The 26,618-nt window shown below is 46.5% G+C and overlaps 1 protein-coding gene across 3 annotated transcripts in view; it reads left to right on the plus strand.

Annotated features, from left to right (window-relative positions):
* The window catches only part of CXXC1 (CXXC finger protein 1), a 799,643-nt gene that overhangs the window by 714,675 nt on the left and 58,350 nt on the right, over window positions 1-26,618 (plus strand). For all 3 annotated transcript variants that reach the window (XM_069647456.1, XM_069647457.1, XM_069647458.1), the window contains 2 exons: window positions 15,044-15,196; window positions 15,780-15,934. In XM_069647456.1, coding sequence (XP_069503557.1) covers window positions 15,044-15,196; window positions 15,780-15,926 — 300 coding nt within the window. In that variant the 3' untranslated portion in view covers window positions 15,927-15,934. The remainder of the gene's footprint in view (window positions 1-15,043; window positions 15,197-15,779; window positions 15,935-26,618) is intronic.

Raw genomic sequence — 26,618 nt, forward strand, 5'->3', positions numbered from 1 at the left:
AGACACGGCCTGCTCGGCGGAAGGGGAAGGTGACATGGTTCTGCAGCCATTGGATTTAGGCTTACGGCCTTCCACGTCGACGACGACGGCGACGAGTGCGAGCGGGGGTATGGTACCTATATCATCCACGTTGCTGAACCCCCAGACAGTTTTGTCTCTGGATGTGCTTAATACTCTTCAGAAGCTACTACAGCGGCTGGATACCCAGTTCCCTCAACCTGGGACGTCATCGTCACTTCTGTCTGTACCTTCCATCGACGAGCAAACTTGTACGGCTCGCTCGTCGACGAATCACCCATCGGCTCCCCAGGCGGTAAAAGATCGTCCTCGAGCTCAGGAGGAGGGTGAGTTGTCGGAGTCCGACTCTATACATGATGACTCTGGGTCAGACATCTCCCTGTCACCGTCGAGGGACCCGACATGGAATTCGGATGTAGAATTGGAGTCTACGAGGAGTCAGACACAGCCATCTCCCCCTGATGATGTGGGATCCTTCCATGCAATGATGGGGAAAGCGTGTTCCGAATTCGGCTTGATTCCTGAGGAGCAGAGGAAAGACTGTTTCCTTTTTGACCATATGGGTCAAAGGAGAAAATCGGTATTTGCCATCCCAATCCTTGACCACGTGTGGCAAGAAGGTCTCAAAACGATGCGCCATCCGTTCTCGGAACCAGCCATAAAGGGACGGATCGAGAAAAAGTTTAAAGCTCCGGAGTCCACTCCAAAAATGTCTAACATCACAGCCTTTGTCTGACTCGGTGGTGTCGGCGGCAGCAGCTAGGAAGGCCAGGGTCCAGCAAAAATGTTCAACGCCACCGGAAAGCGAGGCTAGGAGGCAGGACGCATTTGGAAAGAAGGTGCTCTCGGTCGGAGCGACGACAGTAAGAGCAGCCAATTCCTTAGCGATCGTGTCACGATATGATAGGGAAATGTGGCACAAATTAGCCCCTATCCTAGAACACCTGCCAGACGAACACCGAAAAGCAGCTATGTTACTGGTGCGGGACGGCGAGGAGGCCTCGAACCACGCTATTAATATCGCAGTGGACCTAGCAGAGTCTGGTTTCAAACAAATCAACCATGGAGTAGTGCTTCGTCGACAAGCGTGGCTCAAATGTACTACTTTCCGTCCTGAAGTACAGTACAAAGTCCTGGACATGCCATGCGAAGGGGAGCACCTGTTTGGCGAAAAGGTTGATGAAGCGCTGAAAGGGATGAAAGAAGACACGGATACTGCTAGGTCCCTCGGCGCCCTTCAAACGGGTAGAAATTTTCGCTCTTTTCGCCCTTTCAGAGGTGCTTCTGGAAACTCCCGCTTTGGAGCCTCGAGGGACCGTGGATTTAACAGGCCCTCGTACTCTTCACAAGGGTTCAGACGAGCGTCCCAGTCGGCACGTGGAAGCAGGGACTATCAAGCCTCCAGGCGGCGAGGCTCAGGTCCGTCGTCAACGAAGAACAAGCAAACCAGCAACCAATGACGGCCTTCGGAACGTCCTGGGGGGTCGAGTCTCTCATCACTTCGACCGATGGAAATGCATCACCAAAGATCGATGGGTCCTAGACACGATTCGCATGGGTCATGCGCTGCAATTCAAAGACAAGCCTCCGCGTCTTCCTCCTTTATTCTCGACACAGCCCCACCTCCAAATCCTACGACAAGAGGCGGAGCTTATGTTGCGAAAAGGGGCGGTAGAGAGAGTTCCTGTGGCACAGGAAGGCCAAGGAGTTTATTCCAGGTTCTTTGTTGTCAAAAAGCCAAACGGCAAATGGAGGCCCATTCTCGACCTGAGGGTACTCAACAAGTGGCTAAAGAGCCAAAAATTCAAAATGCTAAAACTCCAAGAGGTTATCAGATCGGTGCAACCCATGGACTATCTCTCTTCACTAGACCTTCAGGATGCTTATTTTCACATCCCAATACGCCCACGACACAGGAGATATTTAAGATTCGTCGTCGGGAGAAAGCATTTTCAGTTCAAGGTCCTCCCGTTCGGGCTCAAGTCCTCCCCCAGGACGTTCACCAAGTGCTTGGCCCCTATAGCGGCCCATTTAAGGAAGGATGGTCATCATGTCTATCCATATCTAGACGACTGGCTAATCAGAGGGTCATCCAAGGAACAAACACGAGACAGTCTACGAGCCACAATGTCCATCTTACAGGAACTGGGCTTCGCAATAAACTTCAACAAGTCCTCAGTAGAGCCTTCGAGGACCTTGGTCTTTCTAGGAGCGGAGTTTCATACGCACACAAGCCTGGTGAAACCATCCAGCGAAAGAATTCAGAAACTTCAAAACAAGGCGTCGGAATGGAGCGGCGGTACCAGAGTCTCTGTGCGCAAGTACATGTCCCTGCTAGGGACCATGTCGTCCTGCATTCCGTTAATAAACAACTGCCGTCTGTTTATGAGGCCTTGCCAGGAATTTCTAGCGGACCGTTGGGCACAGAGCAGAGGTCGCTGGTCCGACAGACTGGTCGTCGACGAACAACTAGTTCAAGCACTCGGCTGGTGGAAAGTGTCTACTCACCTAACGAGAGGGATGCCTCTACTGGAACCAGAGTTCCAAAAGACGGTGGTGACGGATGCATCGCTGAGCGGATGGGGAGCTCATCTGGATATGTTACAGGTACAAGGCCAGTGGTCTTTGCAGGAGTCCTCCCTGCATATCAACCTGCTAGAACTGAGAGCAGTGCGATGGGCTCTGAAGTCTTTTCTTCCGCAACTGAGGGACTCGGTGGTGCGTGTCATGACGGACAACACCACTACGATGTTCTACTTGAGGAAACAAGGAGGGACACGTTCCAGGTCCCTATCGACAGAGGCACAGAAAATCTGGCATTGGGCCCTTCAACACAACATACAAATCTTAGCATTTCACCTACCAGGAGTGAAAAACGTGGAAGCCGATGCCCTCAGCAGAGAAATGAACGAAGTTCACGAATGGGTGCTGAACGACCAACAACTTCAACAAGTATTCAAGGAATGGGGACACCCTTCCATAGACCTGTTTGCAACGAAGAACAACAAGAAATGCCATCAGTACGCAAGCAGATGGCCTCAGCAGGGCTCACTGGGGGATGCGTTCTCATTCCCATGGACGAACAAATTCCTGTACGCATTTCCTCCTTTTCCCCTTGTCAGGAGGACGTTGCAATGGATCCTCAGGTACCCATGTCGGGTAATTCTGGTGGCCCCATACTGGGCCAGACAAGTGTGGTTTTCAGACCTACTACACTTAGCGGCGGCGGAACCGATGAGATTCCAGAAGACCCCCGACCTTCTGTCTCGACAGGAGGGTGTCGTTTGGCATCACGACCCGGACAGCCTCAAGTTGACGGCCTGGCTCCTGACTTCGCCGAATTTGGTCGGCTAACGATTCCGGAGGACTGTCGACGTATCCTGCAAGCGGCAAGAGCACCTTCCACAAACGCCTCATACGCGTACAAATGGAAAAGGTTCTGTCAATGGTGTGAGGATCAACCAGGTTTGGCCCCGCAATCGATTAGGCCGGAACAGCTCCTTCCATACTTGCTGTTATTAGCTCAAATGGGCCTGTCGGTGTCGTCAATAAAAGTACACCTAGCAGCCATTTCCAGGTTTACTCGTCGACGGCACTCGGCACCATTGTTCAGCGACCGCCTGATTAAGCACTTCCTTAAAGGCCTCTTTCGGAGTTTCCCTCCAGAGAAGAAATTTCCACCGGAGTGGAGCCTCAATCTGATCTTAACGTCTCTTATGAAACCTCCGTTTGAGCCAATGTCATCATCGTCTCTGAAGTTTCTGTCGTGGAAATTGGCCTTCCTGGTGGCCATCACTTCAGCCCGACGTATCTCAGAAGTTCAGGCTCTAATGGTGGACCCACCATACTTACGATTTTTCAAGACCAAGGTAGTCCTAGCCACTAACCCACAGTTCATACCAAAAGCTCCTTCGGTGTTTCATAAACACTCTTCTATCGTGTTGCCTACGTTTTTTCCGGAGCCATGCTCGGGAGCGGAGCGCATGCTACACACATTGGATGTAAAAAGGGCTCTCAAGTTTTATCTTCATCGTACGCAACCGTTCAGAGAAACGAGACAGCTGTTTGTGGCCTATGGGTTGGGTGCTAGAGGAAAAGCCATTTCAAAGCAAGGACTTTCAAGATGGGTGTCATCTACCATCTCGTACTGCCATTCCAAGGCAGGGAAGCCTCTTCTACGACGGCCAAGAGCTCATTCAACTAGAGCAGCGGCATCGTCGACGGCACTGTGGGCCGGAGTCCCTCTAGGGGACATCTGCATGGCGGCTACCTGGGCGACTACACACACCTTTACCCGCCATTACTGCCTGTCGCAGCAACATGCCGAAGACACCCGGATGGGACAGGCGGTGCTTCGACACCTATTCCAGTAAGGTAAGCCCCGGCTGCGGGGTGGCATCCTGTGGAATTTATGACTGTATGTGGTCCGTTTTTTCCCTATGTAAACTATTACTGATGTATACATAATCTTAGGGAACGGCCTTTTGCGAAGAATGTATAGGGGTTTGCATGCACACCTCCTCTTGGGGGTAGTACTGCTATGTAATCTATTCAAAGCATGTGAATCCATGAAAGATCCAATGCTGGAGAAGGGAATAGTTTCTTACCTGTAACTCCATTTCTCCAGCATTGGTATCTTTCATGGATTCACATGCGCCCACCTGCCTCCCCTGATCATGCAAACCGGTTCCCCCACTACTTTGGGGGCCGAAATCTGAGGGAGCGCGGGGGCGGGGCCTGTATTTATATCATGACGTCCTGACGGCACGGGCACGCATGATACAAAACGAGGTGGATAGGACGCATAAGCGTCGAAAAAGTTTTCCTACGGGAAAGGGTCTATATAATGTACCGGGGATTCCCAGCCTGACGACGGGGAATATTCAAAGCATGTGAATCCATGAAAGATACCAATGCTGGAGAAATGGAGTTACAGGTAAGAAACTATTCCCGTCCCCTGCACAGGTTCGTTCACAACTCCATGTATGTGCCTATCTAGGACATCAACAATAAGTCTCTCAATAAACTCATATTGCATATCCTGAAACACTGGTTTGATCACCCATTGTTTACTTCTTTTAGTGAAGGCCTTATTGTAGCGAAGCGTCCCTAAAGTTCTGGTCGTCCTACTTTGTTGACGGCCAACATTATGGTTATGTGCCAAGACCGCTAGAAGAGTCCGATTTATCATGCCCTCCATGCCAAAATGCAATCGTTTTGGCCTGTACTTTAGGCACATATTGTGGAACACCTCCAAATCTCCTGTGTGGCAGAATTCCGTGAGTCCCCTCAAATCTCTTGTTATAGTTTTATCAAATACAATCTTTTCAATGGCTTTGTGAGTGGGTGATGAAGGAATCAACCACTTCTTCTTCCGTGCCTCCTCTGTGGACAAATGGCCATGTTCACAATTGTGGAAATGTTGGTTTGTGGTCCAGCGGTGAACGTTGCTACAGTGTAGCATTACTGACCGCCATTTTTCCAGTAGAATTTCCAATGACCCTCCACATGTTTTTGAGCTCCACCAAAGATGGTTGCTGATTGACTTGGACCACTGTGAAATACCTTGCATATCTTTTTTTTTACCTGCAGCCGACATTTCTTTATTGATTGTTTTTGCAAGATGCCATACGTCAAATTGGTGATTTATATTTTTGTACTCTTCTCTCATTGTCTTGGCAATTGAAACGTGTCTGTCCGTGGCTATCAGGTCGATCACCATTCCCCGCGATTGTAGTTCTTGCAATGATGCTACAAAGCCAACTTTCTCCATGGCCACTGAGGATGTACTTTGTGACACCTGCACGACCACCGAACTCACAATTTTATTACTTTCCATGTCCTGAAAGTGGTAGGTGCAGTACTTGGCTGAAAATCCTGGGCTGTCGCACTGTCCATCACCGGCTAGCCTGAACCGTTTGCCCGCGATTGTACTATCAATAGACATTTTTTCCATTCTCCAAGCTTCGCTAATGGCTGGAAATAGATAATCGATTTGGCATTTGTAGAACTGAGTTTTCGCAATGAAATGGATTCCCACAAACTGAAAGAAATACTCTAACTTTTTAAAACTTGAACCACTAAAAAGTGCGGCCGCTGCACAAAGGAGATTGCCTGCTGGCAGTTGCCCCAGCATGGGTTGTGCAGACCATGAGAAAGGATATTTTGTACAGGTGGCATGTATTTTAAGGTTAGTGCCTCGAATTGCACGAGTCACATTAATCAATGGCTCCCCACATACTTCCCCACCAACCGAATGCCCACATTTCATCCTAATAATAATATCAATCAAACAACTATCGAATACAATGAATTTGGCCTCTTTCCTTATACTGTCACTCTGCATCCCAGCTGGTTCGGCCTGTAACGTTGAGGACATGTCACTCACATGAAAGGTAGAATCTCTGATATCGTCTTCCGCTATGTTCAGTGATATTGATGGTGTTTCATTGTCGTCCACTTCATTCTCTTCCATTGCAACATCTGTTCCTTCTCCGGCGATGGGTGAATAAAACAATTTCTTCAACTTTCTTGCGGTCTTAGTTTTTGCGGGTGTGGATTCTGTGAATTGATCTCCGACTGCATCCGAACTACCAGGAGGACATTCACTATCAATGGCTGGTGGTGGTATAGCTCCGTTGTCAATCACTTCATATTCTTCCCATTGGCACGATGCATCTCCAGTCTCAAGTCCCTGCCAAAAGGTTTGACAAGCAACATCTCTCGTTCGCTTCACTGTCTGTGTAGATCTAGTTCGTACACCCACTCGCAACTAGAGGACAGATTGGAAAAGGGATGTTCAGTTTAAACACAACTTACAGTATTGAACTATTAACAGTGAAAAACAACATAATATAGTGACCAGGACACTAACCTTCTTTTGCTTTCTTTTCTTTGAAACTTTCTTGCCTCGAACTTCAACATCAGGACGCTGTTGCTCCGACTCGTGTGTGCATGTCTCCACTTCCTCTTGCGCTGCAACGACTATATTTTCATGATAAGCACATCCATCACGCACTGACGCTCCATCGACTCCCTGAAACATAGAACTTTCATTAGTATCTATAATAATATTGAAAACACAAAATGTACTTGGGGACCAATACCCACGTACATCTCAATAGCAAAACACGAATGAACGCATTGTGTACAACATTCAAACGACAATTATTCACGCATTGTTGATCTAGTTAGATGGAACTGTCAAGATCCATACCTCGGGCTCCGCATAGACTTCCATTGATGATATTATTGAAGATGACGCTTCAGCAACTCCCTGAAACACAGTAATTGCATTAGTATGGTTTTCTATTTTGTTAAAAAGAACATAAACTTTGTGCAGGCGTCAACGGCTCATCTAAATAGACCTGCACAAATGATCAGTTGTCTAAAATAAGTAATGGATATCTAAATATGATTCGATTTGCTCGATCGTTGGAAGTGTCACCACCCAGAGATCTGCATCAACTACTAGGGGTGATGTTCTTGTAGAACATTGCGCCGACCCGTAACTGCATGCTCCCCCTTCTTCTTGGACTAATGCTCCATCGACTCCCTGAAACATAGGACTTTCATTAGTAATGAACACAATATTGAAAAAAGAAGACACATAGGAGGGCGACGACAGAAGGACATATCAATGGCTAAAAACGAAAGAAACATTGTGTGTAACAATCACGCTACAAGAATGCAAGATCTGATGATCTCCATCGATGGAACTGTCCGGAAACGTACCTCGAGCATCTGAGTGACTTCAACAGTTGTCGTCAATGCGTTGGACTCCTCAGCATCTCCCTGAAAGACAGTACTTGCATTATTTTGGATAACAATAATTATAACTGAAAACAAAGACTAGAGGACGAGTACTAGGGTGTACCATTAGGTAAAATAATTACACGATAAATTAAAACTATTGATTTACATGCCTAAAACAAGTCAGTGGCAGAATAGCTAAGTAAGATTACCCGATAGGCGCTTGAAGTGGCTGATGACTGCAATAACGACACGGATGGAGAATCTTCCGCCTTCATATTGAGTGGATACATAAATGGGGAAATTATTGTTAGCTAATGCTACACACTACCGCAAGGCCGAGAGCTAAATCCGTAAACTTGACTCACCAGTGGAGGGATGTGGACGAATAGAGTGGGAATAGCGGTTGAGAGCAATTTTTGCTTTGCTCACGGTGTGTTCTTCTTTATTAGCAATGATGTGGTGTACATGTCTGAGCTAAAGTGCCTGCTGCAGATGCGGTATCGATCACCCCTCTTGTCCGCAAAGACTTCTAGGACTCTACTTTCAAGCTCAGACGGTGGATATCCGCAATATCGGACCCATTCTCTTATCTGATCTATTGTCTTAGGGAAAACATGCATTATAGTACCTTCAGATTTTTTATGGGTCTTCGAAGGGCAACCGCCAATGGAACAGGCAGGCATTGTGGAAAGTTCTGAAAAGTAAAGATCAACAATTCTCTATGAATACCAATGTGTTAAAAAATTAAATGACACATAAAAGGTTCAATGCAAGGTTCGTTTTGGTTCTTGGAACTATACACGTTATTCACATGCGGATAAGTATTTGAATAACTTTAAAAAAATAGAAAAATAATTTGACTAAACTCAGAACATGTGACTAGTTCCTTGCATGTACTGTCTTGAACGAAAAGAAAACATGGATGCAATTTGATGACTACTAGCAAATAGATATAAATTAAAAAATTGGACGCAAAATGATTATGGTACATGGCCTTACCTTGACGAACAAACAGTTAGATGCAGGGATCAGAGTAGTTTCTTGTCGTAGAACAGGGAGCAGTTCACAGGTTGCAAACTGACGGGTTTGCTCGAACTCGAAGTGGTCACGGAAGTTCACAGAGACGAAGAGCAGATAACCAGCACCTTCACGGGTTGACTAGCAAAGCGCAAAGAAGTTCTCATTAGAAATATGAAGTGGGTTATAAAGAATTCGAAACAGGGGTGTGTTTGTGAATGAATGACGTGAATATGTCGTGGCATTATGCGGTTTGCAGGGGGGCATCCAGCGTGAGGGGGGATGCTTGGCAGGAGACACGGGGTCTGGAGGTAGACATGGGAACAACAACCCATGCTCTATAGACCACTTTGAAGTGTACATGGTCTTTGGCACCTCTTGGCCTTTATCGCTCCCTGACAGCGCCACTTGCCAGCGCAAGTACCCCGGTGCGAACTGCCTTTGATAGGGCGGGGGGTGGATTGGGGCGGTGGTCGTGCAGACAAGACACAGGAAGACTCGTGAATGGAGACACACTTATGTGGATTGCAGGGGGGCGTCCAGCGTGAGGGGGGATGCTTGGCAGGAGACACGGGGTCTGGAGGTAGACATGGGAACAACAACCCATGCTCTATAGACCACTTTGAAGTGTACATGGTCTTTGGCACCTCTTGGCCTTTATCGCTCCCTGACAGCTCCGCTTGCCAGCGCAAGTACCCCGGTGCGAACTGCCTTTGATAGGGCGGGGGGGTGGATTGGGGCGGTGGTCGTGCAAACAAGACACAGGAAGACTCGTGAATGGAGACACACTTATGTGGATTGAAGGTGGGCGGCCAGCGTGAGGGAGGATGATGGCCGGAGACATGTGGTGTGACAAGACAAGGCACAGGAAGACTATTCAATGGAGACACACTAGATTCATTTAAAAAATCAAAACAACCATTGTTAAAATATATGTTGGGTTTTATTTTAGATCTTAATTTCAATTGAACATAAATAATAAACATTACACATTGTAAAGTTCCGGTTGCAGCACATCCAGGGAAAATCTGCGGTATTGTCCACTGTCGCTGGGGAAATGTTGTCTAATGGCAAGTACCGCACAGGCAGGTATTACTCTCCGAACGCGGTGTCCGAGCCTCCCGTGAAGCCACCAAGTGAAGCAACGATAGGCCACCAGCCTGTACCACCGGTGAAAAAGAAAGATGCAAACGGTATTAAAATGACAAAACTTTCTTATCAATGTCGATGAAGGTAAAAAATGTCATTCTGCTTTGAAAAAAATTCTATCTAGAAAATGCACAATATGGAACCAATTTACATGCGTTCGAATGATATGTAGATGTAATTTTATATGTGGGAGACGACCATGAAATAGTAGTGGCATCACTGACATCACAACCAGAGTATACTTACTCGTTACTCGGATTACGCGGACGAACAGTGCCGCGGAGTTCGTGCATAAGCACCATCATCATCCTCAACACGGTCCGTGAGAGGCAGGCTTCCCTGAACTCTGGCAGCTCGGTGATGCATTGCGGACTTGGCTCGCCTTCCGAAATGTAGGCCAAGCACCCGGAATTTTCACGGCAGCAGCAGTTCTCCTCCTCAGTTGGCATTAGCTCGCACCGATTGCACGTGCACCAGGTGGAGACGCCGTCCATGCGACATGGTCCAGGCTCTTCATCCGTTGACTGGTCCTCCCAACTGCCGTCCGAATCCCCATCGTTTTCGCGTGCTTGCCTTTCCAGTAGTTCCTCCTCGGTGTACTCGGGCTCGTACATATACGGCATTATTGTAGCCATTGTGTGGTAAAGAAAGTAAAATAATTTACAGAGATGGTACAGGTGTTCACAAGGCCTAGAAGCGGCGAAGGTAGCTGACCAGAGCACAGAAACGAGTCACAGAATACTCAAAGTAACACAGAGAGAGTAATGGAATCGAAAATCTGCTGCTGTGTGTTGTGAAAGTTTGTTTATACTTATTGAGGAAAGAGGCGTCCTGCCATTTCCATGGCGACACTTCATTAGCTGAGGCGCAGCGATTGTTGACACGAAACGTGCTTTGGCGTTGGGAAATGGGCGGTACGCGTCTGCTGATGTCATGCTCAGGGGCGGGGGATATGATTTAGTGCCGCAAACGCAGGTGAGCCAGGTCGATGGGGGGAAATGATAGGATTATCACAAAATGGCGGCTGATTTCGAGTGCGTTAATGGACGAAAAGTCGGGTAAGGTCCATAGGAAAGTTTTCTACGATCTACCGATTTATGCTTAAAAACACATGGCCGAATCGTAGGGACAATAAAAAAAAAGTCCCGGAACTATCCTTTAAATGTATGTTTGAAGAGGTGGGTCAGCTATCAGGCCATAAGATTAATTGGGGGGAAAACAGTAGTCTTCCCTCTGGATGCTAGTACTCCAAGTAGTGTTCTGGACTCCTGGAACTGTCACTGGGAAATGGGGGCAGCGAAATATCTGGGCATCTATCTGGTTCGGGACTTGAAAAGGATGGTTGAGTTTAATCTATCAAGAATATTTATATTTGAGGTTATCAAAAGGAACATATTGAAGTGGGGCCAATTAAAGATTGGGGTAGGGGCCAAGATTAATGCCATAGAAATGGTGCTTTTGCCAAAGATTATCTGTTCTACAATCCATCCCTCTGAAATTCACAAAAAAGGTCATCTCTCCTGTTGACAGTCTTTCAAGAATTTCTTTGGGGAGAGGGAAATAGGCCGAAGGTACCTAAATACATTTTGTTATGTCCAGTGAAGGACGGAAGGTTTAGGTATCCAAACCTGCTAAATTATTGCACTGGTTTTGTTCTGAAAAAGTCGACTTATTACTTCTCTGAAGTGGGCAATTATGTTCCCAATTGGCGTATTATTGAGAGTGCCCAATTTTCACCTTATGCTCTTGGAGATTTGTACTCCATGACAAAAATACCAAATCCGGGGACGATACTACCCACTATGTGCGCTACTAGAACGGTGTTACAAGGCTTTATTCAGAATACTGTGTACAGTATTTGGATGCATTATGAGGCGTCTTTGTGGCATAATGTAGGGTTGCAATTGGGGAATAGACCCTTATGCTGGAAAAGTTGGATTAGTAGGGGCATTCTTAAAATTCGCTATGTGGCAAAATGGTCCCTTTGACCGTTAGAGAGCGTCTTTTGGGATTGGGGCTAGGGAAAGAGAATGCTATGAGACTTTGAAAACCCTTTTAATAGAAAAGACAAGAATGTTGGATGAGGTAATGAAAGAGAGGCCTTCAGTGTGTGAGATTCTTCGCTCTGCCCCGTGTGCTGTTTCCACGTACATGAGGTTGATGCCGATGGGAGGGACGGATGTGGAAGCGTGGGATAAGCTTCGCCAGGCTTGGATGAACGATCTTGGTACTGATATTCCTGTGAATGAATGGAACTATTTAAATCGTCTTGGGGTGCGAGCAAAAATGGATTTACAGCTGCGATATATCAGGCAGAGGATACTTTATAGATTATATTGGACACCGTCTAAGATGGCTAGATTAGGGCTTTTAGATACTGAGTGTTGTTGGGTTTGGGGATGTAGCGGAAGATCCTTAATGCATATGCTGTGGGAATGCTCAAGAGTGTCTGACTTTTGGTCTGATGTATTGGGTAGATTAGATATTGTGGTGGAGGAGAGGCTTCCACGTACTTTCTCCTCGACAATCTTATTATCTAATCGAGGTAGCGGGGAGAGGGCCAGGGGTAGAATGGATTGGATCGTTACAGTTTTAGTATTAGCGGCAAAACAAATATTACGTGTCTGGAAATCAAGAAAAAAGCCAAAAGTGGTGGAGTGGTTATTGGATGTGCAAACCTTGTCAAACTATGAAAAAGTTACGTTATCCAGACGGGGAAGAGAGGGTCATTACTCTCGGATTATACTGTTAGAAAGCACAGTGTCCGATATTGATTGTCTGATACTTGGGGTGGGGCGGTGTCTTCATGGAGGTTTGGAGTTGTGGGTTGTGCGTTGTTTTGTCTTGTTTGTTGCGTGTTGTGGATTCATTACACGATTGTAAAGTTGTGCTCTGCATTGGTTGTTAATTCTATCTTTTTATGAATTTTGCCAGATTTCTTACTGTTCTTAGTAATGGTATGAATTTTGCAATCTGTTTTTATTGCTAAGTGAAGGTGATGAACTAGTTGTTCTGTTTGAAACAATAAATAAAATGATTTTTAAAAAAACAAATCAGAAATCCTGTACAGCTCTGCAAATTATGTTGTTCCTGGGCCTCAGCTGCGCGGACAAGAGGGAGGATGCCTGGGGACTCCTGCTCTGCAATGGGACGGTCAGCGGCAGCAATGGGCAAACTTCAATTCATCGGTCCTTAAGTGTTTCAGCTCCTTGCGAATGACAGCAAATGGCAACACTGCGGTTCTCAGATACCACTTCAGACTTTCCTTGCTTCTGCGGTCCAGCCCTCTGTTTATTTGGCTTAGGCTTGGTCAGTCCTGCAACAGGGAAGTCCGGAGGATCTTCCTAGCGCTCGGGTTCGACTTAAAAGCAAACGCACACAATCTGGTGTTCCTCTCCCTGGTCTTCGGTTCCAGCAGCAACTGCAGTGGAAATGCAACCAGCTTCGAGAGGATGTCCAGACTGGCTTACTTTGGAGTTGATTGGTCCCACCAACTCAAAGGGAGAAGTCGTTGTTGCAGGACTTCTCTAGTCGAGGCGAATTCAGAGCATCAGCACAGCAGCAGGGCTTCACCGGGCAAACCAACGGTCCATAAATTGCAGCAGGCGTCTTTTCTAAGTTCTTCTTCGGATTCCTTCGTCCAGTGGTCAACTCTGCCTTCCTCACATTCATTCCAGCCTAGCTGTCAATCACACAGCAGGGAGGCTGTCCTTGCCAGACAGCCAGCCGGCCAATCACCTTTGGGTGCATTCCTGTAACCAAGGGGATTAAGCACAGGGAGTTTCGGGCACCTCCCTCACTTCCTGCCCCTGCCAGACATACTGGAGCCAGAGGCGGGCTTGACTCATGAATCCCACCAAAGGCAAAATGAACAAAGGGACCAAACCAGGTTTGGCGCGCAGAGTAAATCTCAAGAAGAACCTTTCCACAAAGAAATGGCGAAAAAAGATGACCGGGCCATTTTGACAAAAATGGCAACCATAGGTGCTTTACCGTGGCTGCGAACGCAGCACGTGGTAAAATCCCATAATGGTAGTAAAAAGTAAACCACTGCCACCAGCCTTTCAGTGAGGAAAGGGTAACATAAACATGTTACATGAGAATCTAGACAAAGGGGATACTAAGTAACCCCTCCAGCACCCTATTGTAAGACAGTGTGTGCTGGGTCTAGAAAGTTACAAATGTAAGTAAAGTCAATTTCCCTTTACTGCTCTGGGAAACAGTAGTTTATCCCAGAGAAGGTATTTAAACCTTTGGGAAATCTGAAAGACTTCCCTGTGTCAGTGCACTGAAGGTGATGTGTGACACAATGTAAAAGATTATGCCTATGGAGTTTGTCAGACTCCACAACCAAAAGAAACAGTGTACAAAATCACATTAAAACACATAAGAGAATGGGAAAAGGGTCTCACTCTCTCCAAGTTAGCAAAATCAAGTCCTCAAAATCCAGCAAAGTTGCTGGGGGTCTCTAAGGTAGAGGGAATTGGCACATTCTGAGAATTCTCCCCAACAATAAGACTCCAAAGTCAAAAGAAACAGTGCCCAAATCACAGAAAAAATACATGAGAGAATGGGAAAAAGGTCTCTCACTCTCCAGGTTAGAAATTAAAAAGTCCTAAAGTCCAGCAAAAAGAGCTGGGGGTCTCGAAGGTAAAAGGGAATTGGCACATATCTGAGAATTCTCCATAACAAGCTATTGGGATGTAGAAGTGTTTCTTTGGACCATATGTATGTTACAAGTTCTTTATACCTTCCTACAGCCCTCTCTGTCTCCTAAGATAAGCCTGGCTGGTCTGTCACCCTACCAACATCTTGAGTGGTATAGGCCTATACTAGAAGTTGTAGCACTGTATACCAAGGGGAGAGTTTTATAAAGTCCTACGAAAGACAGAATACAATTTGCTTCATCTAGGTGTGCGGAAACCCTGTTAGATTCTTTTGTTTTGCAGCTAGTTATTGGTTGAGAGGAGGGGGGGGAATTAGCAAGTTACAGAAAAGACAGCAGGGCATTCAACAATATCTAGTTTGCTAGAATTTGTGGCTAAAGAAAAGACGATTTGGAGTACTATAGTGCTACTTGTGACTTATTTTACCCACTTATCAGATTATATCGGATGAGGTGTGCGGCTGCCCACTAGTGAAGGATGTCTTTGAACTGACCGGCGACTTCTGCCGAGTGCCTAAAAGAAAATGCAACCGTCACTACTGCTGGGAGAAACTTCGACGTGCTGAGGTGGACCTGGAGCGTGTCCGTGTGGTAAGCATCAGTTTGCATTAATAATTCAAATGGACATGTTGATGTAACACTTGAAGGCGAGGTGGACCATGCCCAGATTAATTCCCAAGCAACCTTTTTCTTTAATGTGATAAAAGTAGGGTTTCCAGAACATTTATCAGGCTTCCAGTTTTTAGGAGATGTGACTTCTTTAATCTCTTGATTTGTGGGTCTAGTGCATAGTTTGAGGCCTGGGTTCATTATAATTCTGTTGACCTCTATAAATAGAAACGGTGCTGGCTAGATTAATTTATATTATGAAAATAAACATATATCAAACCAAATGCACGCAACATGTGAATAATAAAAGGCCAATAATAACTATGAATTGCTAAAATCAGGATTTACACTGGTCCTGAATCAAAACAACAAGTAAATAACATACAAGCTTCCTCCATTTTGTAATCTAGAAAATGCACAGTAAAACAACTGACTGGACAACATTGAAGCATTTTTAAAGGTCTGATTTAAAATCTCACACCAATAAACCAGAATTAAACACTCTATATGCTCACTTATTATGAGGTAATAATAAAACTGGCTTGCTTTTGTTTTGTCTTCACAGTGGTACAAGCTGGATGAGCTGTTTGAGCAGGAGCGCAACGTGCGCATGGCAATGACAAACCGAGCTGGTCTGCTGGCTCTGATGCTTCACCAGACTATTCAACATGACCCTGTAACCACAGATTTGAGGACAAACCTTGACCGCTAAACTCCAAGGTGAGCGAATGAGGAACTGTGGTAGAAGTACAGATGGGACGTAAAGATAACTCATGTATTTTACAGCTTTGTGTCCAGTACTGAATGAATTTCAATACATTGCTCTTAGCTGCTGTCCTCTTCTTCCTTTCTTCTTTCCCAACTGGTTGGGAGCTCTTCTCCTGTAGCAGGCCAGGCTGAAAAACAACTTTCGAATGAATTGTGTCCTCCCACGTATTCCTCATCTATGATATTCGTATCTCACTAGCTTTGCTGTTTTGGAAAAAAGACTTTCGGCAGAGGCCGCTGTGCACGAGGTTGTGGCGTCGATGTCCCTAGACGGTGGTATAAGTAGCTCGTATCGTGCCTGTTGGCTTCAGTTCTGTTTTTCCGATAGCTTCGAATCGAGTTAACGGCGCGCTTCATATTTTCCTCAGAGAAAATGTCTTCTTCAACCCATTCCACTCCTAAGACAGGGTTTAAAGTGTGTCGACTGTGGTTCCAAAATGTCGGTCACTGACCCTCACCATGTCTGCCTTTGGTGCCTGGGTTCGGCCCATTGGACCAGCGACTGTGGCTCCTGTCAATCGGTGACGGAGAAAGCTCTTCGCGAACGAAAAGGTAAACTAGCGGTGGGGCGGGAAGCTTCGAGGGCCTCTTCTAAGGCCGCTTCTAAAAAAGAATCGTATGTCCGGAGAGTCGAGAGACTCCGATAAGCATAAACAATCGAGGAGATCTCGATCTAGAAGTAGATTGAGACGTTCTTCGTCTTTTTCTAAGATGATGAAGAGGAGACATAGATCTCCTTCCTCTTCGTCAGACTCATCTACCGAGATGGTAAAATTTCTGACTAAGTCAGATTCTTCTAGAAAATGGAAAGAATTCAGGAAACAAATCATGAAGGTATTTGAGAATGCGGCCCGATCCCCTCAAAGAAACCTCATAAGAGCCAGATCCCGGTTGCTCCCTTGGACGACGCCGGAGAGTCAGAAAATACTAAGGCCAAGTCCAGTAGTAAGGAGGCAACTCGACCATCTCGACCCAACGTTAAAACGTCGAAGGCTTGTCGAGATTTGAGTGATTCACCGGTAACGGCTAAAAACCATAACTATCTCGAAGGAGATATTGGCTCCTTTATCGAAGTCGTTGTCGTCGTCAACTTTTTCGAAGATTCTTTCGATTCCCTCGAGGCAAATTCCAGAACAGGAAAAAGGGTACACCTTTACCCAAATTAGACTCTTAAGTCTATGTTCTCTATTTTTGAGGAAGAAAGTGCCTCAGAGGAATACATTTATCCATTTGGAGTAGAATGTGGTACTAGAAATGTGCCAGAGGAATTGATTGACCCTGAGTCAATATTGAGAGATCTGTGACACACCCTTCACTCTGCCAGTGGCATTGATACGTCACCCGAGTTAGTTTTTCAAAAACCTGATCCTGCAGAAAATGCAGATTCTGGGTACAGGAACTTGATGAACAGAGTTGTTGAATATATGGGCTGGGGTAGGTCTTTACCAACCTTTGAACAAGATGATATGACTGATATCCTGGACCAGGGACCCCAAAAGCACCCAGTTCTTTCCTTTCATAGAACTCTTCAAGGAACAGTGGTTGCAAATTGGGAGACCCCTGAGTCTGTTGCAGCAGTCAATAAAGACTTTACCAAAAGATATAGGCCATCAAGCACTGACCCTGACTTTCTGAGTAAACACCCTATGCCAGAAAGTCTAGTGGTACAAGCTGCTACATACACGAGGCAATCAACGTATCCATCTATCCGCGCCTCGAAACACGTGTGTATAGGCGCGTTATAAATGCCATACCATATCCCCCAGTTAGAGGGGATAAAAAGGTGGCTGCTTGGGCCCGCAAGGCATTTTCCTCAGGCAGTATGGTCCTTAAATCAGAAAATGTTACCTGTACCCTGGCCAGGTTTACCCATACCCTGTGGGATTGCGTAAAGGCGGCAGCTGAACATATTTCAGAAGGCGAAGAAAGGCAAGGCTTTCTGAATATTGTGAAAGATGGTAAGAAGGCAATGGGGGAATGTCTCCAATCTGGATCGGATACTGTTGACCGCATCAGCAGATCCATGGCTGCAAGCACAGTACTGCGCAGATTTGCGTGGTTGAGGAAGTCAGAGTTTGCACCAGACGTGCAGGCCAGGCTACACAACATGCCTTTCGATGGCTTGAGGCTGTTCGGCAGTAAAGCTGATGAGAGCTTACAAAAACTGCAGACCTCCAAGGCGGCGGCTAAGTCACTTAGCGCCTCTCTGCAACAGCCTCAAAAACCTTATTCGGGCTCATCTTCCTGTTGAGGTCGTTCTTTTCAATACTACTCCTCATTTGGTAGAGGGATAGGACAAGACGTACAGATAGGTAAAAGAAATTTCCCTCGTAGTGGACGAGGAAGAGGTGCGAAACCAGCCTCAGCAGCGGCATCTTTGCCCTCAGCCACTCTTGCAGCCGCCTCCAAATCTCTCTGAGACCTTAGCACACAAGACCCCGGTGGGAGGCAGAATCTCTCAGCATATGAGCGAATGGCGGGGCGTTACTTCAGATGCTTGGGCACTGGAAACAGTAGCCCAAGGTTACTGCCTTCCCTTCATAAAAAGGCCTCAGAACCATCCACCGGGAACCAACTCTGTCACAATTCCAGATCCGCTCCTGTTGCAGGAAATCTTAAACGTGCTAGAGAAAGGTGCAATAGAACATGTACCTGTAGCGGAGAGGAACAAGGGTTGGTTCTCGCCTTACTTTCTCATCCCAAAGGACAGGACTGAGACCCATCTTGGACTTAAGAAGTTTGATCAAATTCCTCAGGAAGGACAAGTTCAAGATGGTAACCCTTTCTCAGATCCTTCAGGCTCTCCAACTTCAAGACTGGTTGGTATCATTCAGGATGCTTACTTTCATGTGCCAATCCATCTCAAGCACAGAAAGTACCTGAGGTTCACGGTTGGCGGCTCTCACTATCGGTTTCGAGTTCTGCCATTCGGGCTGACCTCCGCCCGAGGCTTTTCACCAAGCTGATGGCGGTTGTGGCAGAGAATCTCAGGGGAGGGGAGGATTCACATCTACCCCTACCTGGACGATTGGTTGATATGGGCTTGTTCCACCGAACAAGCTCAGGAACGTCTTGTAATCACCTGCCACTCCCTACACAAGCTGGGCTTCTCCCTCAATTACAAGAAGTCCCATATGATACCATTACAAAGACTCCAATTTATCGGAGCAGTCCTGGATACTTCCTGGGGCAAAGCCTTGCCGCCCAAAGTGCGAGCTCTCCACATTCTGCAGATGGTAAAAAAATTCCAGAATGCCCAGCTTCTACTGGCCTACGATTTTCTGAGGTTGCTCAGCCTCATGGCGTCCTGTATTTTTCTGGTGCCAGAGGCTCGACTGAGGATGGGATTTTTTCAATGGGCCCTTAGAACTCAGTGGTCCCAATTCTCGGGGAGTATGTCGGATCTTCTGCAAGTCCCGAGCACAGTTGCTCAGGATCTACTATGGTGGACTTGCAATGACAATATCCTCAAGGGAGAATCTTTTCGGCAACCATGGCCAGAGAGAACATTAGTGACGGATGCCTCACTCACTGGGTGGGGAGCCCATACCAACGATCTAACAATTGGCGGTCGTTGGTCTCCATCGGAGTCCAAACTACACATCAACTTGTTGGAGCTGAGGGCGATCAGACTAGCGCTGAAGGACTTTCTGCCCTCTGTACAGTAAAAGAATGTCCTGATAATGACGGACAACACAGTGGCCATTTACTACCTCAACAAGAGAGGAGGCGTATGGTCACTACCACTGTGCAGAGAGGCAATGCAGCTCTGGTTCTGGGCAATACAAGAAGGAATCTCTCTGTCGGTAGTTCACCTAGTCGGCGAGCAGAACATAGCGGCGGACGCTCTGAGCAGGCAGCGCACAGTATTTCACGAGTGGGAACTAGCTCAGGAAGTCCTTCAAGAGATCTTCACCCTTTGGGGAACCCCTCAGGTGGATCTGTTCGCACCCGTTGTCAACCGGAAGTGCAATCAGTACTGCTCAAGGGAATTTCCCCCAAAAGGAGCTCTAGGAGATGCATTCGTAGTGGATTGGGAATTTCCACTTCTGTATGCGTTTCCTCCAGTCCCTGTGATTCCTCACGTAATCACGAGGTTGAGAAAGTTCAGGAAAACCATGATCCTAACTGCCCCGGATTGGGCCAAGAGGTCGTGGTACCTGGACCTTCATGTCCATCTGCCCTCCACTACGTCTTCCACAAAGAGATGATCTTCTCTCTTAAAAGGAAGGTTGAGGTCTCCATCCAGAGGTCAAGACACTCAACCTTCACACATGGTTTTTGAGAGGTTGAGATATAATGATTTGGATCTCCGGGATGACGTAATGGAGATTTTGCTTTCGGCCAGAAGACCAGCAACTAAGTCTCTGTACCGGTGTCATTGAAATAAATTCAGTAACTGGTGCAAAGATAAGAATGTGGACCCTTTTCAATGTGGCACTCCTACAGTGCTATCTTTTCTATTACATCTGGCCAATCTGGGGCTCCAGATTGGGCCAATAAAAGGATATTTGGCAGTGCTTTCTATATTCAAGTGCTCCTCCCCTCCCCCCCAATACCTTTTCATGTTCCTACTTGGGATTTCAATCTTGTGTTGAAATTCCTAACTTGTATACCTTTTGAGCCTCTACATTCCTGTCCTTAAGGCTTTTAACACTCAAAACTGTCCTTCTTGTGGCCTTAACATCAGCCCTCAGGGTGAGTGAATTGCAGGCTCTCTCATGCAAACCACTGTATACTACATTTTACAAGGATACTTAGAGTTAAACCTTCTTTCTTGCCGAAAGTAGTTTCTGACATTCATTTGTCAGAAAAAATCACACTGCCAACCTTCTATCCTCCTCCTCATTTGGGCAAAGAAGAGGAGAGGTTACACAGACTCGACCCAAAAAGGGCTCTGAGTTTTTATATATCAAGAATGTCAAGATTACGCCAGGATGACCAACTCTTTGTGGGTTACACTGGCCATAAACTGGGATTAGCGGTGACAAAGCAAACTATATCCCGCTGGATTACTTTGACTATTGTAGAGTGCTACACATTAGCTGGGTAAAGCCCACCAAAAGGACTATGTCCATTCCACAAGGGGTATGGCTACTTCCGCGGCTCTGATGAGGAGTCCCTGTAATTGATATTTGTTCAGCTGCAACATGGGCATCAATGCACACCTTTGTTAAGCATTACTGCTTAGATGCCTCCTCTTCCCCGGAAGGGCTGTTTGCAAAAGCTGTACTTCATTCCGTACATGATAAGAATAATTAGTACTCCCACCTCCAAATTTTATTACTGCTATGGGAGTCTTATCATAGATGAGGAATGCGTGGGAGGACACAATCCATTCGAAGAACAAGTTACTTATCAACTGTAACGTTCTTTTGACTGGATGTCCCTCCCACGTATTCTTCATCGCCCCTCGATCCTACCCCACAGTACAGTTTGTTATTTACACTTCTCGTTCACGAAAAGCTTACAGTCTGCGCCACGCCTGGGTGTTCCTCGAATGTTACCACGAAAAAACAGAACTGAAGCCAACGGGCGCAGCTTGAGCTACTTATATGACTGGTGACGTTGACACGCTACGGAGACCGTTGAGGGACATCGACGACACAACCTAGTGCACAGCGCCCTCTGCCGATCAATGTTTTACAAAACAGCAAAGCTGGTGAGATACGAATATCATAGAAGCGGAATACGTGGGAGGAACATCCACATGGTAAGTAACTTGTTCTTCTACACATACTGCGGCTGAAAGAATCTAGATCACCCCTCCACCTGCATGTAGCCCCCTGCATGCCAATGTTTCTTTTCACCACCCCTCAACCATACCATATATACTGTCCCCAATGGGACCTAACCATCAGTGTCTGTTTTGCAGTTACTAGCTTTAACTGCTCATTCAAGTCTCCCCTTTTTTTAACCACTTAACTGATAAGGTATTATTCCTGCTGCGTTGATGGAAACATTCATTAATATGTCAAGGATTTGAATGTGACCAAACCCTTGTTCCATATTAGGAACATACTCCCGTGAGGGATTCTGCAAAGCCAACTGCCGCAGAGCGCACAAGAAGTCACTCAATCCAAGGAGTTTTATTAAATTGTGTGGGTCCTCTCTTCTCCTGTGGGATTCCCTCAGCTAACGCAGGTATTAGTAATCCCGGGTTAGTGCTATTGATCAGTATCCCCTACTGCCTATTAGCTGGCTTGTTCTAAGGAGATTTCCCTAAATGCCGGCCATCTATATTCCATCAGGGTCTTCTTAACTCTTACTACAGTATCCAAGGGTTAGTATGCTAATCGGAATTTGGATAGTGCATTGCGCTTACTCTGTGGGATTCAGACTGTGCAATCATGCTAACTTTTCCCTCATCTTATCTACTCTTCTTGTCCCCTCGTTCTCCTCCCACTAAACCTCTATGCCCCCGATGTTTAACTCCTAGTGCTTGCCTCCACCCTTTCATCGTACCTCTCCACTACTACTACCCTTTTCCTACCGCTCCTCCCCTCATGCTACCGCTCCTACCCTTGTCGTACTGCTCCTACCTACCCACCAACCACTTCACATTCACTCCTTACACTAACCTATTGTCAGGACAGTTTTTCTAAAGTCATACCAATACTTCATAAAAAACATTTTGAATGGATTGTGTCCTCCCGCGTATTCCTCATCTTAGATATATATATCCTTACCTTCAGTTTCGACTCGGAAAATGTTTCCTCTCTCCAGCAGAAGGCGCTCCAATCGAGGCGACGGCGTCTATGTCCCTCGGCAGCCTCCGTCGAGCACCAACGTCATCAGTTGTATAAAGGCCTCGAGCGTGCCCATTGGCTTCAGTTCAGTTTTTCCGTTAGCTTCGCTTCGGATCAAGATAAAGCGGCGCTTCAGCTGTAGCGAATTATGTGGTCTTCTTCGAACCCGTCCACTCCGAAAAACGGGTTTAAAAAAATGCCAAAGGTGTGGAAGAAAAATGTCGCTGACCGACCCTCATCGCAACTGCCTCTGGTGCCTCGGTTCTGAGCATCGAATCGACGACTGCTGTTCTTGTCAGCCTATGACCGATAAGGCCTTGAAAGAAAGACGAGGTAAACTGGCGGTGGGGGAGGAATCCTCGAGGTTTTCTTTGAGAGGGAAGAAAGACTCGGCTGAGTCTTTGGTGAAATGCCATAAAAAATCCAGATCGAGGAGTAGATCGAGGAAGTCCTCTTCTTCTTTGTCCAAAAAAGCAAAGAAAAGACGGTACCGATCTCCCTCTTCCTCGACTACATCGGAGGAAGTTATTTCTTGTCCAACAAAGCATGACTCCCCTAAAAAGTGGGAAGCATTTAGAGCATCAATGATGAACATTTTTGAGAATGCGGCCCAGACCCCCTCAAAAATGTCTGGTCTGTTGAAGATCATGCCTCTACGCACAAAAAGTGACCGAGGAAGGTCTAAAACTAGGAAATCCGACAAGAAATTCTCGAGGGTGTCTTCTAGGGATTCTTCCCAAACACCTAAAAAGAAAAGCCTTCCAGTGCATGAACAGGAGGCAGACCTTAAGAAATAGACTTTAGACGTTGATACGTCATTAAGAACCTCGACGAAAACATCTTTGAAGCCTCCGTCGAAGACCGTCGAGTATAAGGGGGCGACAACCCAGCCGAAATAAGTTACGTCGAGTACTCTATCGACGACCTCGAAGACTCCTTCGACGGCGTCGATTGTCTCGAAGACTCCTTCGACGGCGTCGATTGTCTCGAAGACTCCTTCGACGGCGTTGATTGTCTCGAAGACTCCTTCGACAGCGTTGCTTGTCTCAAAGACACCTTCGACATTCGTAGCGCCTTTGAAAACATTGAAGAATGCCTCAACAACAGCGAAGGTAACGGCCACGACTTCGACGCCATCAACGCTTCTGTCAACGTCGACACCAATTACAGGGGTGAAACCTATTCCTGAGAAAGTATTTCACCCAGAAAGCAGACCTGATTTTTTCCAAACTATGTCATCCATATATGGAGAAATGTCTTCAGGAAATGAAGAGGATGAAGAAGATGATGAACCTGAAGTTTCATCAGCAGGGGTAAAATATGGTGCAAGGGAAGTCCCTGAGGAATTAATTGATCCTCACTCAAAAATGCAAGACCAGTATGAATGTTTACAATCTGCAAGTGGACTAGATACATCCCCTGAATACCAGTTTGAAAAACCAGATCCAGCAGAACATGCTGATTTGAGTTATAGAAAACATATGAACAAAGTAACAGAATTTAAGGGATGGGGTAGGAATTCACCTGTATACCAGGATGATGATATGACAGATATTTTGTCAGGAGGTCCTCAACCAGATCCCATACTTCCCTTTCATATTGCCTTACAAAGGAGAGTAAATGCTGCTTGGGAAAAACCTGAATCCATTCCAGCAGTGAATAAAAAATATGTGGCAAAATACAGACCTCGTAACTCTGATCCAGAGTACTTGAGTAAGCATCCATTCCTGAGAGCCTGCTAGTTCAGGCAGCCACATCAACAAAGAATGCTGCATACCCTACAATTTCCCCTGATAGGGATGACAAAAAGATCGATGCATGGTCGAAAAAGGTTTTTACATCAGGGAGCATGGCTTTAAAATCCACAAATGTACCTTGCACTCTGGCAAGATTCACTTATACTCTGTGGGACTGCATGTCAGCGGCAGCTCAACACATCCCGGAAGGAGAGGAACGCGATGGTTTCCTGTCCATAATAAAGGATGGCAAGGAAGCTTCGGGGGAATGTCCTCAAGCAGGTTTGGATACAGCTGACAGTATCAGCAGGTCCATGGCGTATAGCGCAGTGCTATGCAGATTTGCGTGCCTAAGGAAGTCAGGTTTCGCACCAGATGTTCAATCTAGACTTCTTAATATGCCATTTGACGGGTCAAGGTTGTTTGGCAGCAAAGCAGATGAAAGTTTGGAGAAGCTGCAGTCCTCCAAGGCAGCGGCAAAGACACTCAGTGCCGCTATAAGACAACCTCAGCAACGCCCCTACACAGGCTCATCTTCCTAGAGGGGTCGTCCCTTTCGTTTTTACTCCTCATTTGGGAGAGGAAGGGGACAGGCCAGTCAAAGAGGGCAAAGGAAACTTCCTCGGGGGCGAGGAAGAGGTGTTAGATCTGCCCCAGCAGCGGCATCTGTCCCTTTAGCCGCTGCTGGAGCTGCCGCAAAACCACTCTGAGGTTTTGACTCACAAGACCCCAGTGGGAGGCAGGATCTCACAGCATCTGAAAGAATGGCGGGGCATTACTCCAGATGCTTGGGCGCTGGAAACAGTATCCCAAGGTTACTGCCTTCCCTTTCTAAAGAAACCTCAGAATCACCCACCGGAATACAACTCTACCAGAAATCCAGAACCACTCCTGTTGCAGGAAGTTTTAACCCTGCTACAGAAAGGTGCAATAGAACATGTACCTGTAGCGGAGAGGAACAAGGGTTGGTATTCCCCATATTTCCTCATTCCAAAGATGGACGGAGGACTGAGACCTTTCTTGGACTTGAGAAACGTGAACAAGTTCCTCAGGAAGGACAAGTTCAAGATGGTCACTCTTTCTCAGATCCTTCAGGCTCTCCAGATTCAAGACTGGTGGTATCATTGGACCTTCAGGATGCTTACTTTCATGTGCCAATCCATCTCAAACACAGAAAGTACCTGAGGTTCGCGATTGGCAATTCTCACTATCGGTTTTGAGTTCTGCCATTTGGGTTGACCTCCTCCCCAAATGTTTTCACCAAGTTGATGGCGGTAGTGGCAGCGAGTCTCAGAAGAAGGGGGATTCATGTCTACCCCTATTTGGATGACTGGATGATCAGGGCACATTCCCCAGAACAAACCCCGGACCATCTATACAAGACTTGACACTTCCTTCACAAACTAGGGTTTTCTCTGAATTTAAAAAAGTCAAACATGATACCATCATAGAAACTCCAGTTCATAGGAGCAGTCTTGGATACTTGTTTGGGCAAAGCCTCGCCTCCCGAAGAGAGAGCTCACCACATTCTGCAGATGGTAACAAAATTCCAGAATGCCCAGTATCTACCGGCCTTCGACTTTCTCAGGTTGCTCGGTCTCATGGCATCCTGCATTTTTCTGGTGCCAGAGGCCAGATTGAGAATGAGATCTATTCAATGGGCTCTCAGGACTCAATGGTCCCAATTCTCAGGGGAAATGTCAGATCTTTTACAAGTTCCAACCAGGGTGGCACAGGATCTACAATGGTGGACTTACAGACAGCATATCCTCAGAGGGGAATCTTTTTGGGAACCATGGCCGGAGATAACCGTAGTAACAGACGCCTCCCTTATGGAATGGGGAGCTCACACCAACGAGTTGATGATCACCAGTCGTTGGTCTCCATCGGAGTCCAGACTACATATCAACCTATTGGAGCTGAGGGCAATCAGACTAGCACTGAAGGCCTTCCTGCCACCTTTACGGGGAAAGAATGTCCTGATAATGACGGACAACACAGTGGCCATGTACTACCTCAACAAGAGAGGTGGTGTAGGGTCACTACCACTGTGCAGAGAGGCAATGCAGCTCTGATTCTGGGCAATACAAGAAGGGATCTCTCTATCTGCCATTCACCTAGCAGGAGAGCAAAACATAGCGGCGGACGCTC

Source organism: Ambystoma mexicanum, chromosome 2q, assembly GCF_040938575.1.
Source record: "Ambystoma mexicanum isolate Mex_15411 chromosome 2q, UKY_AmexF1_1, whole genome shotgun sequence".
Classification (NCBI taxonomy): domain Eukaryota; kingdom Metazoa; phylum Chordata; class Amphibia; order Caudata; family Ambystomatidae; genus Ambystoma; species Ambystoma mexicanum.